The 14,564-nt window shown below is 39.9% G+C and overlaps 1 protein-coding gene across 5 annotated transcripts in view; it reads left to right on the forward strand.

Annotated features, from left to right (window-relative positions):
• Nucleotides 1–9,277, forward strand: part of klar (klarsicht) — a 123,108-nt gene extending 113,831 nt beyond the window's left edge. For 4 of the 5 annotated variants that reach the window (XM_017180220.3, XM_017180309.3, XM_017180475.2 and 1 more), the window contains 3 exons: nt 6,433–6,608; nt 6,668–7,056; nt 7,120–9,277. In XM_017180220.3, coding sequence (XP_017035709.1) covers nt 6,433–6,608; nt 6,668–7,056; nt 7,120–8,203 — 1,649 coding nt within the window. In that variant the 3' untranslated portion in view covers nt 8,204–9,277. Of the gene's footprint in view, nt 1–195; nt 888–6,432; nt 6,609–6,667; nt 7,057–7,119 lie in introns of those variants that run through there. The other variant, XM_017180552.3, reaches the window with a different exon arrangement.
• Nucleotides 9,278–14,564: the final 5,287 nt, after the last annotated feature.

The following is a 14,564-nucleotide window of genomic DNA, read 5'->3' on the forward strand; positions in this document are numbered from 1 at the left end:
TGTTTTAAAAACAAATAGAATCCAAAGGCATAACTTAAGGTAACTGTGCTGGCAAGCACGTTGCTGTTTCCCTCTGCTGGCTGTGGTTCTCTGCTTTTTGCTTTTCCCTCCCTGTTTTCGCCTGAAGCTCTCGACTCTGGGTTCTCAGCTGTCTCCGCTGTGGCAGTCGCCGCTCCGCACATCTCTCAGTTCACTTTCTGCGCGCGTTCTAAGCGGTCGTTCTCCGTTCATAGTTCCTCCTCTGTCTGTCTGCTGTCGCATAATTAACTTTTAACGTGCTTCCGCGAAATTCTACGAAATAAGCCAGCGAGATTGCCTCATAATTCCACCAAAAATAACTGTGATAAATTCATAACCGAGCTCCCTCTAAACCTACTTAAGCATATCAGCGAAAACTCTTCCCTCGGAGGCTCAAAACATCTGCCATTCATAAAACCCCAAGTCGCGTGTATAAGAGTTTTGTTTTTTCCCCCGATATAAGAGATTGGCGAGAGTTTTCCCTGAACTTTTCGAGGTCGCAAAATAAAATTTCAATGCAGCATTGCTCAAATCACGGGGAAAATTCCCATAATCTCGCCGCGCTGTGTTTCTGTGTTGTGAGTGTAGAAATGGAAAATCTTTTAAAACACAAAACTGTTTACAAAAATTGATTTCAAGTGGCGCTTGTGGTTCACTAAAAGTGGGTCACCCCAATAAGAGAGCGAGAGTGAGAGCAAGAGCAAAGCTTTTCCTCCCCGCCACCCATTTTCCACATTTTCCTAAGGGCCAAGGGTAGAAAACTCCGCCGACCATTATGGGGAAAGTCAGCGTGGCCGTTCAAACGGATATTTCCGAAATGCTCTCGGCCACCTCTTCCACTAACACATCGCGCTCGTCATCGGAACAAGGTAAACACAAACACTCTAAGCCATTAAACCATCCATCCAAGCAGCCGAGCAGCCAACAATGGCAAAAGGCAAACACTCTCCAGTAGAGATATGTGCCTACTAGAGGGGCCGAGAGATAAATGATGTGCTGGCCTGGTAAACATAATTGGGAAACAGGTGTAAAGCGTGTATGAGATGCGGAGGCCCTGACTAGATCGCACAATGCGATAAGAGTGAAAACGAGCAGAGCAAATTGAGTCGCTAAGAGGTAAAGTTGGGAGAGAAGAGACATGAGTTGAAGGTTTTAAGGGAAAAGTGTGCTGGTGACTAAGCTGGCAATTAGAGGGAATACGGGAGATAATACCCAGAGATTGTTTGGGTCTGTTTTAGGAGAAATGTAGGTGCTATCTAAGTTGTAATAGAAAACGCTTTAAAAGGGGTAATTGGAAAGTTAAAGAAGTCGAGGAAAACTAATAAAAGAAGGGATAACTAGTAATATCCAGGAATGCTAATCTTAAGCTAATATAAGAGGTCACATTTACACAGAGGTAAAAGCTAAGAAAGAGAAAATAATAATATTTTGTAATACTTTTCTGTTCACATTTTTAAGACACTATATTTAAACCTATTTTTTCACAGCATATTGATTTTTTTTAAATATTTATCTTTAACTTATCCCCATCCTAAGGAATACATCCTTTCTAGATCTTAAAAATCCATTGAAATTTCTGATTAGGTCTCAGAGTACCCTACAATGTATACCCTCTTAAGTCTCTCCAAACCAATAAGCTCTTGATAAGGGTCTTACGGTGCTTTATACTCTACTTTAACCCAGAAAAACATTGCCACATCTAAAAGAATCTAAAAGCAGGAGAAGCAGCAGCAGCAATGTTCCAGATCATAAATACGCCACTTGAGTGCTTAAAGAACGACGATCTCTTCTCCACTCTTAGATCCGCTAGCAATGTAATTCACATAAAAAACCCCAATAAAGAATCTCAAGTTGATGGCCAAGAATCAGGCTTTGCTGATTCCCGATTCTTTAAGATTCTTCTCTTGACGATTCTTAATTCCGCCAGACATAGTGACCGACTTTAAGCCACTTCAAGGCACTTGGTAGCCTGCCAAATCGGGCTTGCCTGCTTGGCTAACTAATTAGGGTTTGCCGGTGCTTACTGTACCGTCATGCCCCGCTGCTGCTTGTCTTGCTGTTAATTAACGGTAAACGAACAGTGAGCACTGGCAATGTTTAGCTCTTTATGGCATATATTCTTCTTTAAAGTTTTCCTTTTAGAGCGAGCAGAGAGACAGAAAAAATGTCGGAACCGGTTGCTCAATTACCTCATATAACTAAGGCTAAGTTCAAGTTCTCAGTTGTTATTCGACGACAGAGAGCATTAATTATAGATCTATCGGCTGACCTTCGCTTGATTTGAAGCTGTGGAGTTGAAAGTATTTATACTTCCCAAAACGGGATCAAATCGATTGGATGATTGCAGCCACCACTCAGGTGGCTCATAGTTGTGGTTGGAAGGGCATTGAACCTCCTTTGGCCGGAACCGCTGAGGGGGAACCTCCTCTGTGGAAACATTCGCCATTTTCATTCCCATTTACATTTGCCAGGCAATTTCCGTTTGTGGATTTACTGCTGCAAACGGGAGATTTATTGCCTCATTCATGCAGAAAGACCGATTTCCATTCACATTTTCAACATCTTGAGCATTTTTAGCATTTTAACATCTCGGTGATAATTTTGCTCGTTGGCTGTTCTCCTGTCTCTAACCAGCATTTAAAAATATCCAGCAACGTCGTTTTTTATATATATTTTAAAAATTTTGTATTGCTAATTGTCTATAATTGTTTGCCTCTCTCACACACACAAAAGCCAAAGGCATTTTTTTTGTCTATAATTATTCAAGATTAATTTGGCAAATATTTTGAGCTGTGCCTTAGGTCAGCCACTGACTGTTTTCGTTTTGTTTTTATAATTTTGGCGGTTGTCTTACCTCACCTGCTGGCTTTATTTGCTTTTCTTTATCTATAGAAGGGCATATTATAGTTATTCCATTTAGGGTATAGATATTTCTGAATGTTATGAATCTAGAACACACCTTTTTCTAGCTCCTCATGGCTCCTTGTCACGCCATTCCCTGGGGTTTGTGTATCCTTCTTGGAGGGTGGAATAATAAATTAAATTGAGGTAGTCAGAGTTGTCTATTTTTGGGTTAAGGCAAAGTAAGTAATTACTATGAAAGCTAACTGGTGATAAAAAAGAAAGGGAGGTACCTTCCAAAGTTTCTTTACCTTCACAATTTGCAATTGAATCATGAAAATCCATCTTAAGTAAGTCAGAAATGAATTACTAGTTGTATGTAGAATCTAGACTTTAGATTATCAAATAGGTTCCTATATGTGTCTTCTAGGCTTTAGCTTTCCACTTATTTGTGCTACTTCTCCTGCATTTTTAAACCCTTGCAGGGTATTATAATTTCAGTCAGAGGCTAGTAACGCATTGAAGGAGTCATTTCCGACCCTATAAACCATATATATTCTTGATCAGCATAAACAGGCGATTCTTTCTAGCCAGGTCTAGAAAGAAAAATATTTTTGTTCATTTTTTCAAAAAATGATAAGGGGTTAGTTACATCATTAAAATTCTCAAAAATCGACAAAAAATTCGATTTTTTTAAATTTAAAATTTAATATGCAGATTTCTTAAGCTAGAAAAAACTAGCATAGAAATGCTTACAGAATTGATTTTGATGCTTTTTTGGCTTAGTTATGATATTTTTTGACTTTGATTTTTCCAAAAATTATCATAAAAAAAATATGGAAAATATCCTTTTAAAAATAATTAATATTTCCGGTCTTCCTGAAAGGAAAATATGATTTTATTAAGTGAAGCTATCATTTGCGACCCTATAAACCATATATATTCTTGATCAGCATAAACAGGAGATTCTTTCTAGCCATGCCCGGAAAGAAAAAATTTTTTGTTCATTTTTTCAAAAATTGATAAGGGGTTACATCATTAAAATTCTCAAAAATCGACCTAAAATTCGATTTCTTTACATTTAAAATTTAAGATGCAGATTTCTTAAGCTAGAAAAAACTAGCATAGAAATGCTTACAGAATTGATTTTAATGCTTTTTTGGCTTTGTTATGATATTTTAGAGAAAATGTAAAGCTGGGAATGTAAAACTGTAACTGTCAAACTGTAAACATAATAAGTATAGGTAAAATGTAATGAAACTCTGTTTTGTGAGTGTTTTCAGTATTATAATCTATAATATATAAACATCAAAACCAATCTGCAAGGGTACACAAACTTCGGCGTGCCGAAGTTAGCTTCCTTTCTTGTATATTATATTTTCTAGTTTTCGCCACGAGTTCAGTGCCGTAAAAAACAACACAATATTTTTTTTGTTAACTGCAGTGTTTATTGTCTGCCAATTCTGTGTTCTCTCGCTCGTCGATGGTTCTCCTACACACTTTCGAGTAATATAAATATTCTCCCATGGCTGCAGCCAACGTCAACGACCTTGGCCCAAACCCCTCCCACTCTCCATGTTGCGGTCTCTGCACTTTTCGTCGGGTATTTGCTATCGTGACGAAATGAACGGCAAGTAGCGCAAATAAAGCAGCAGATTTGCATGTCAGCAGGGAAGAAGCTCCCAGCTGGTCGAGTGGAGAAAATAAACATATTTTCAGCTGAAATTAAAATGAGGCAGTTGTTGGGGCAGGTCGCGGGGAGTTTCCCCACTGGCAGCTTAATTAATTTTCAACGCCGAGCTGAGATATGAGTTGTGTTCATGCTGCTTGATTAGCGCAAAGAGAAAGTCGTGGCCAATAATCTCCTTCCTCACTTAGCCAAGTTAATGGCTAATCAATTTTATGTGCACTTTTTGCGGCTGTCGACCCATTATCTAGCGAAGATTATTCAATATCTGCCGGAAAGCAGGTGGAGTCGAGAGTTGGCACCCCGATCCCTCTGAGCCGGGCAACTTCAGCTTTTGGTACGAACTTGAAACGACTTCGAACCAGATCACAACCAAACGCAACCAAGTGCGTGAGCTGTGATTACACTAAGATAAATCGAGGTATTAATGGAATATTAAACGAGAATTTGAGTTCCTAAAGCCTTGTTCTGGTTGATAATTCTTAGAGGCTTAAATGAAATTATTCAAATATTTATTTTTAAATACTTTCCATACCAAATATTATCCCAGTGCAAACATCACCCAGTTGGGCGAGCATGTAAATTTCTGAAACCCTCTGCAAAGCACCCCCTTTGTGCTCAACCATTTCGATCATTTTAGTTGCGCTCCACTTGGTCTTGTGGGCTGCAGCCACTGCGATCCGAGCTCAGCGTGGCACCACCCAAAGCCAAATCCCCGATCCGAGTCGCGCTTCGAGCTGCGTTGCAGCTGGCACTCTGAAGTTCACTCAACCAGTTTCGGTTTGGCAGCCAACAAGTTCGGTTCGGTTAGGTTTTATTTTCTACGTCAAATCCTCTGCGGATTTTGATTGCAAAAATAAAAGAAACAAGAAAAAGCTGAAGAAAACACAGATTTTGGCCAGTTGCCAGGTGAAAGTAATTTGTGTAAAACTCGCATTACGCATTGCATTTCAATTATTCAACCGGGCCACACGCACTTGTCGCAAAATTTAAACATAGTGGTTCCGTGGAAAACTCAGGAAAAAACTCAACACTCTAGACCTATCAAGGGTGAGTTGTTATTGCCAGAGATTTACCTAAAAGTGCGAGGATATAGAATCTTTGATTAGTACCTAAGAAAAGGGTTTGAAAAATAAGGAATTTTGAGGTGTGATATTAATGTTCTTGGAAAATATAAATAAGGCCTCAACTTAATATTTTTGTATGAATTTTTTATTAATAGGAGATCCTCTTTTATGTAATTTTTTCCTAGAACTCTTTAAATACTAGGTATTCCCTAGTCGACTAGAAGGAATATCATTCTTTATTCATCACTCTGCCTCTTTTTTTTTCGCTGGCTGAGCTTTTCTTTTGTTCGGTTCTGGTTCTGGTTCCAGTCCGCCCAACGTTCAATGCAGAATCAGAATCCCAATCCATCTACAGCCGATCCAAGCCCACAAAGCGAGCATTCCGAGCGGAAACAGAGGCATACAAGGTGTGTGCAAAGGGGGAACCTCCACTAGATTCAGTCCCAGCAAAATCATTTCAATTAGAAAACTTTTTAGTTTGGTAGCGGTGTGGCTCCCGCAACAAAAACCGCAAAGAGGCGATGGCAAACTTTTAAACTGTTGTTTTTGTTGATTTTCCGCGGCCCCAGAGTTTCACTTTCCGCTGTGATTTTTCCAGAGTTTAGAGAAAGGTATTCATTACCAAGGGCTAGCAGGGGGAAAGGGTCTCTCTAAATGGGAATGGGATGGAGACGTAAATGGAAATGAGACCGAGGACTGAGACACCCAATTAAATTGCCTTTCTCTCGACACGAGCACTAGTTAAGCCACCGAAAATCACCTCCTGCACCTAACCAACCTCATCCTGAATCCCCCAATTTGTTGCTCTCATTTTTTTAGACCTGCTCGCCGCTTGGGAGGATCTGCTAGGCTGGAGCGAGAATGCCTCGGCTGCCCGTAAGCTGCAGCAGGAGATGAGCGCCTTGAAGCTTTCGCTGCAGCGACTGGGGGATAAGCCAACGCCAGAGCTGCTCGACACGGAGCCGGCCATCCAGATAGCCGTGGAGGCCCTCAAGGTGAGTGAAGGATATATTTTCCGCCAACTTTTACTATTATTTATATGTATATCCCGCAGTTGGAGCAATCTCAGCTGTCTAGCTACAGGACCAATATGCTCCGGCTCAACGCCTCCGTCCACAGCTGGCTGACCAGGCAAGAGCGGCGTCTACAGAACGCCATGGAGGAGCAGCAGCAGCAGCATCAGGAGTCCGAACAGCAACTGAAACCAGAGAAAGCCCTTGAGGAGAAAAGGGAGAGTGAGAGGGAGAAGCAGACGGTGGCAATCACGGTCACGGACAGCAATGGCAACCAGGTGGAGGCCGCAACGGCCACAGGAGAAGCCTCTACTGCCACACCGGGAGCCTGGGATGTCCACTCGCTAATGTCAGCGGAACAGGAGTTCCACAAGCACCTGAAGAACGAAGTGAGCGATATGTATAGCGCCTGGGACGAGGCGGATGCCAGGTGAGTTTGCTTCTCGAATGCTACGAGGAATCCTCTCTAATCCATATCCATTGCCTACTGCAGGATCAACACGCAACTCGAGATGCTCACCAACTCGCTGATTGCCTGGCGGCAACTGGAGTCGGGCCTGAGTGAGTTCCACCTGGCCCTGGGCCAGGACAGGGGCACTCTGAAGGGCCTGGAAGGAGCTTTGGACAAGGGACAGGCTACGCCCGTAGAACTGGCCCAGAACGTGAAGCTGGTGGCCAAACTGCTGTCCGAGAAGGTGCACGTCAGCCAGGAGCAGCTGCTCGCCGTGCAGCAGCACCTCGATCCCAATCATATCTACCACATAGCCAAGTTCACAGCCTCGAACGGTTCGCTTTCGGACTCTGGCATCTCCGATGGCGGTGCCACCTCCGATGGTGGTTTGTCGGAGAGGGAGCGACGCCTGGGTGTCCTGCGGCGCCTGGCCAAGCAGCTGGAACTGGCCCTGGCCCCGGGCAGCGAGGCCATGCGCTCGATTGCCGCCAGGATGGAGAGTGCCGAGGCGGAGCTCAAGCACCTGCAGAACACCTGCCGCGATTTGATTGTGCGCACGGCAACCAGCCATCAGCAGAAGCAGCAGCTCCAACAGAGCGAGCAGGAGCACCAGCAGGAAAAGAGCCAGCAGCGATCGGAGTCCGCAATCAAAGTCAACGGGCAGGTGAAGCACAAGCAGGCGGCGGTCAAGGGCCAGGCTCAGCCCCACTCGCCCGGCAAGCGTGGTAAGAATGCGCGCAAATCCCGTCAGGGAAAATCCGTTGTCGCGGCTGAAGTGAATCTGGAGCATAAGCTGACTCCCGAGCAGGAGAAGCTGGTGCTCAGCCAGCTCAAGACACTGACCAGTGGCGATGGCGGCGATGATCCTTCGGACGATCCCTCGCTGATCTTTAGTCTGGAGAGCGCAGAGGAGGATAACGCCGAGGAGGACTCCGATTCCGGCAAGGGATCTCGCCGAGGCTGGGCATGGCGCATCGCCCGGGCGGCGGTGCCTATGCAGGTGGCCCTCTTCACCATCTTCTGCGCTGCTTGCCTGATGCAGCCCAACTGCTGCGACAACCTGAACAACCTGTCCATGAGCTTCACGCCCCAGCTGCGCTATATCCGCGGACCGCCTCCGATTTGAGCGCCTTTTGGGCGACCTTATAGCACAGGATTAATCGTTGTAGGTTACCGTTACGTTATGTTGTAACTAGAGTTAACCCGCGCAACTAGCCGCCCCTTCGGCGGAGCTACTAAGCAATCGCGCCCGCGTTAAGCACGCCCTCTTAAGCGGCCTTCAAAGGGCCCGAGGTTTTATTAGGAACAAAGAACAGAGAGCGCCGCCCTCCTTCGAAAAGGACAGAATGCCGAGGCAGCCGCAATTTTACATCTAATTTAATTATGCATGGAACAGAGCGCAGTTTAAAATAAGAATATTTTTGTTATTTCGGTTAATTCCTACGTCGAGTTTGGAGCGTTCAGCCAACTCTGTTAAGATGTACTTAGGCCAGGAGCACCAGATGCCCGCCACTTAGATACTGCCGCCCTACGGGGGCCAGAAGCAGGAGCAGGACCAGCAGAGCAGCAGAGTTGTCAAACCCCACCCAGTAAATATTTATAGAAGGAAAGCAAGAGAGTGCGGATCGATTGTATGCTTTTTTGTTTGAGAAACACTAAAGTGCCTACAAATGCGAACTGTGAACGGAGTAAAGATTATCGGAGGTAGGGAGAGGAGTACCCAGAGATGACAAGGGGAATCCACATCGTGGGAAGAGCATCAATGCAAGGCATAGAAGCAAACAGAAGCTAAGGCCAACCAACTAGAACCGCGATTGGGGACAACACAGAGTTTCTATTTTTATATGCAGCGAAAGTTATACACAATCCGAGTGCGAGGACAGCGACTCCTCTTCGCCCTCACCATAAACACTGTAAGTCTATTATATTAATAGGGTTAAGGGGCCTCTCACCCAGAGCGAGGGATTTACTTCTTCGATTCGTGTCGTGTTTAGAATGCCTCGACTTAGCTTATGATTTACACACTTTTGGCAGCAGATTATCGTTCAGATGGTCACTGTGCTCTACTTGTAAGTTTACAATTATACTTTGTGCGTTTTCAAAACTTTCACTTGGCAGTAAAAAGAATAAATCTGAAAAAACATCATCATTTATATACAAAGCAAAGAAATAAATAAATCAATAAAAAATATTACGAGTATTTTGTGCTTGGAATTAATGGGGAAGAGATGTGGAGCTTTTCATTCATTCAAAGGACTTTGTAAATAGATCACAGCTAAGCCATAATTATATTTTTGAATTTTCATTCCCCAAAATTATCATATAAATTATGGATTAACATTTTTCAAAAGTTATTTTATTAATTTATTATGCAGATTTATTAACCAATTAAATTAATGCATTTTTTGCCAAGTTATGACAATTTTCGGTTTTATTTTTCACAAAATTTATTATATAAAATTATGGAATAAATTTTAAATTAAATTATGTACGCAGATTCATTAACCTTTCAGAAACTAACCCAGGACAGCTTTCCAAATTGAAATTAATCCTTTTTGCCGAGTTATAAATTTAAAAATCTAACGAGTGTATCATAAGGCTGCAATAGGAATAATTAACAAATATAAATAAAAATTAAAAATAGAAAATGAATAAATAAATGGCTGTTGATTCAACAAAGGATGCTTTCAAGCGATCCTTGTAGAGCAAATAATGTTCATATATTCTTCTCACGGGAAGGAGATCCCACCATACGATCCACATTTGTGGATTGAATTTTCATATGCTGTTTTTTTTAATTGCCTGGCTTAAATTCGGAATTATTTGTACGGATAAATTAAAACAACCCTTAAATTTATTTATAATTACTTGTTTAATATATATCCCCATCGAATTAACATTATTTTTAATATTTTATATACCTTCTTATATTCAATTCGGGCTGATTTTCTGTGTTAGTTATTTTTTGTTTTCTTTATAAATCTGCATATTGATTGGACAAATATAAATTAAAATCTGTCTTTATGTTGATCAAGAATATGAATACTATATAGAGTCGGAAATTCCTCCTTTACTCCGCTAAAAGTTCTGTAAAAGTATGACACCCTTTAAGAGTATAAAATCGTTGACAATGTATTAAATCCAATATAACAAATAAAATGTAAAATAATTCCGGATATTTTCAAGATATAGTAAATTTATACGATTTCCTGTCACCGTTTTTCCTTTCCGTTTCAACCTCCGATTTTACCCTCCGTCCGATATACTATATCCTGTGGCCGGTGGTTCCATGGAACATCCGCTGACGTTGATAGATCTGCGCCGAGTGAACGTGTACACCGAGTTGCGTAGTCCAGAGACCGTGGCTGTTGCTGGCCTGACCGGGGGAAACAAACACCTAAGTAAGGCCAAAAGCCACATAGTCTTTGTAAAGCGAAGCCGAAGTCAGGTCTGCGGCTATGTAAAGCCACCCGCCAATGGGCAAGAGACAACAAAAAAAAAAATGAATTCCATTTCCCCTCCATTCTGATATGCGGTTGTATCTTTTCCACTCACAGGCATTGGCATAAATTCATCCCTTTCAGGCTTCAAACAGTTTGTGTTACGGTCTCAATCCGCTGTTAAGTGTCTAGTCGGGACACAAACCACTGTTAAGTGGTAATAAACAAGAAAGGAAGCTAACTTCGGCACGCCGAAGTTTGTATACCCTTGCAGATTGGTTTCGATGTTTATATTATAGATTTAAATGCTGAAAACACTCACAAAACAGAGTTTCATTAAATTTTACCTAACCTTTTTTACCTTACCTTTTTATGTTTACAGTTTGACAGTTTCAGTTTTACATTCCCAGCTTTACATATTTTATACATTTACCGATCGCTTCTATGGCAGCTATATGATATAGTTGCCCGATTTTTATAAAATGTATACCAAAATTCTAGAATAATAAAAAAAGCTTATATCTGAGAGTAGGTAAACATACGTTGAAAAACAACGAAGCTATAATTTTTATACCCCCTGCAGGTTATTTTATTTCCAGTCCGAAGCTCATTACGCATTGAAGGAGTCATTTTCGACCCCATAAACCATATATATTCTTGATCAGCATTAACAGGCGCATCTTTCTGGCCAAGTCCGGAAGAAAAAAATTTTTGATCGATTTTTTCAAAATTTTATAATTTTATTTTATAAGCTATATTTTATTTTATTTTATTTTATAAGCTTAACAAAACTGCATACTAGGTTTTGAATTTCATGCATTTTTGGCCGAGTTGTGTTTTTCACATTTTTATAGGTAAGTATTTTAGCAAAACTGAGTATGCAGTTTTGTTAAGCATAGAAAAGGCAACTCAGAACAGCTTTCCAAATTGAATTTCATGCGTTTTTGGCCGAGTTATGAGGGTTTTTCTCATTTTTTGTTGATATTTTTTATAATTTATAGGTAAGTATTTTAGCAAAACTGAGTATGCAGTTTTGTTAAGCTTAGAAAGGGCAACTCAGAACAGTTTTCCGAATTTAATTTCATGCGTTTTTGGCCGAGTTATGAGAGTTTTTCTCATTTTTTGTTGATATTTTTTATAAATTATAGGTAAGTACTTTAGCAAAACTGAGTATGCAGTTTTGTTAAGCTTAGAAAGGGCAACTCAGAACAGTTTTCCGAATTGAATTTCATGCGTTTTTGGCCGAGTTATGAGCTATATAGCAAAATAGCTAGATGAGCATCACTGGCAGTTAGTGAGATGCCTATAATTTATAAAAAACCCTCATAACTCGGCCAAAAACGCATGAAATTCAATTCGGAAAGCTTTTCTGAGTTGCCTTTTCTAAGCTTAACAAAACTGCATACTAGGTTTTGAATTTCATGCATTTTTGGCCGAGTTGTGTTTTTCACATTTTTATAGGTAAGTATTTTAGCAAAACTGAGTATGCAGTTTTGTTAAGCATAGAAAAGGCAACTCAGAACAGCTTTCCAAATTGAATTTCATGCATTTTTGGCCGAGTTATGAGGGTTTTTCTCATTTTTTGTTGATATTTTTTATAATTTATAGGTAAGTATTTTAGCAAAACTGAGTATGCAGTTTTGTTAAGCATAGAAAAGGCAACTCAGAACAGCTTTCCAAATTGAATTTCATGCGTTTTTGGCCGAGTTATGAGGGTTTTTCTCATTTTTTGTTGATATTTTTTATAATTTATAGGTAAGTATTTTAGCAAAACTGAGTATGCAGTTTTGTTAAGCTTAGAAAGGGCAACTCAGAACAGTTTTCCGAATTTAATTTCATGCGTTTTTGGCCGAGTTATGAGCTATATAGCAAAATAGCAAGATGAGCATCACTGGCAGTTAGTGAGATGCCTATAATTTATAAAAAACCCTCATAACTCGGCCAAAAACGCATGAAATTCAATTCGAAAAGCTGTTCTGAGTTGCCTTTTCTAAGCTTAACAAAACTGCATACTAGGTTTTGAATTTCATGCATTTTTGGCCAAGTTGTGTTTTTCACATTTTTATAGGTAAGTATTTAGCAAAACTGAGTATGCAGTTTTGTTAAGCATAGAAAAGGCAACTCAGAACAGCTTTCCAAATTGAATTTCATGCGTTTTTGGCCGAGTTATGAGGGTTTTTCTCATTTTTTGTTGATATTTTTTATAATTTATAGGTAAGTATTTTAGCAAAACTGAGTATGCAGTTTTGTTAAGCATAGAAAAGGCAACTCAGAACAGCTTTCCAAATTGAATTTCATGCGTTTTTGGCCGAGTTATGAGGGTTTTTTATAAATTATAGGCATCTCACTAACTTTGCCTTTTCTATGCTTAACAAAACTGCATACTCAGTTTTGCTAAAATACTTACCTATAAAAATGTGAAAAACACAACTCGGCCAAAAATGCATGAAATTCAAAACCTAGTATGCAGTTTTGTTAAGCTTAGAAAGGGCAACTCAGAACAGCTTTCCGAATTGAATTTCATGCGTTTTTTGGCCGAGTTATGAGCTATATAGCAAAATAGCTAGATGAGCATCACTGGCAGTTAGTGAGATGCCTATAATTTATAAAAAACCCTCATAACTCGGCCAAAAACGCATGAAATTCAATTCGGAAAGCTGTTCTGAGTTGCCTTTTCTAAGCTTAACAAAACTGCATACTAGGTTTTGAATTTCATGCATTTTTGGCCGAGTTGTGTTTTTCACATTTTTATAGGTAAGTATTTTAGCAAAACTGAGTATGCAGTTTTGTTAAGCATAGAAAAGGCAACTCAGAACAGCTTTCCAAATTGAATTTCATGCGTTTTTGGCCGAGTTATGAGGGTTTTTCTCATTTTTTGTTGATATTTTTTATAATTTATAGGTAAGTATTTTAGCAAAACTGAGTATGCAGTTTTGTTAAGCTTAGAAAGGGCAACTCAGAACAGTTTTCCGAATTTAATTTCATGCGTTTTTGGCCGAGTTATGAGGGTTTTTCTCATTTTTTGTTGATATTTTTTATAATTTATAGGTAAGTATTTTAGCAAAACTGAGTATGCAGTTTTGTTAAGCATAGAAAAGGCAACTCAGAACAGCTTTCCAAATTGATTTTCATGCGTTTTTGGCCGAGTTATGAGGGTTTTTCTCATTTTTTGTTGATATTTTTTATAATTTATAGGTAAGTATTTTAGCAAAACTGAGTATGCAGTTTTCTTAAGCTTAGAAAGGGCAACTCAGAACAGCTTTCCGAATTGAATTTCATGCGTTTTTGGCCGAGTTATGAGCTATATAGCAAAATAGCTAGATGAGCATCACTGGCAGTTAGTGAGATGCCTTTAATTTATAAAAAACCCTCATAACTCGGCCAAAAACGCATGAAATTCAATTCGGAAAGCTGTTCTGAGTTGCCTTTTCTAAGCTTAACAAAACTGCATACTAGGTTTTGAATTTCATGCATTTTTGGCCGAGTTGTGTTTTTCACATTTTTATAGGTAAGTATTTTAGCAAAACTGAGTATGCAGTTTTGTTAAGCATAGAAAAGGCAACTCAGAATAGTTTTCCGAATTTAATTTCATGCGTTTTTGGCCGAGTTATGAGGGTTTTTCTCATTTTTTGTTGATATTTTTTATAATTTATAGGTAAGTATTTTAGCAAAACTGAGTATGCAGTTTTGTTAAGCTTAGAAAGGGCAACTCAGAACAGCTTTCCGAATTGAATTTCATGCGTTTTTGGCCGAGTTATGAGCTATATAGCAAAATAGCTAGATGAGCATCACTGGCAGTTAGTGAGATGCCTATAATTTATAAAAAACCCTCATAACTCGGCCAAAAACGCATGAAATTCAATTCGGAAAGCTGTTCTGAGTTGCCTTTTCTAAGCTTAACAAAACTGCATACTAGGTTTTGAATTTCATGCATTTTTGGCCGAGTTGTGTTTTTCACATTTTTATAGGTAAGTATTTTAGCAAAACTGAGTATGCAGTTTTGTTAAGCATAGAAAAGGCAACTCAGAACAGCTTTCCAAATTGAAT

Source organism: Drosophila kikkawai, chromosome 3L, assembly GCF_030179895.1.
Source record: "Drosophila kikkawai strain 14028-0561.14 chromosome 3L, DkikHiC1v2, whole genome shotgun sequence".
NCBI lineage: Eukaryota > Metazoa > Arthropoda > Insecta > Diptera > Drosophilidae > Drosophila > Drosophila kikkawai.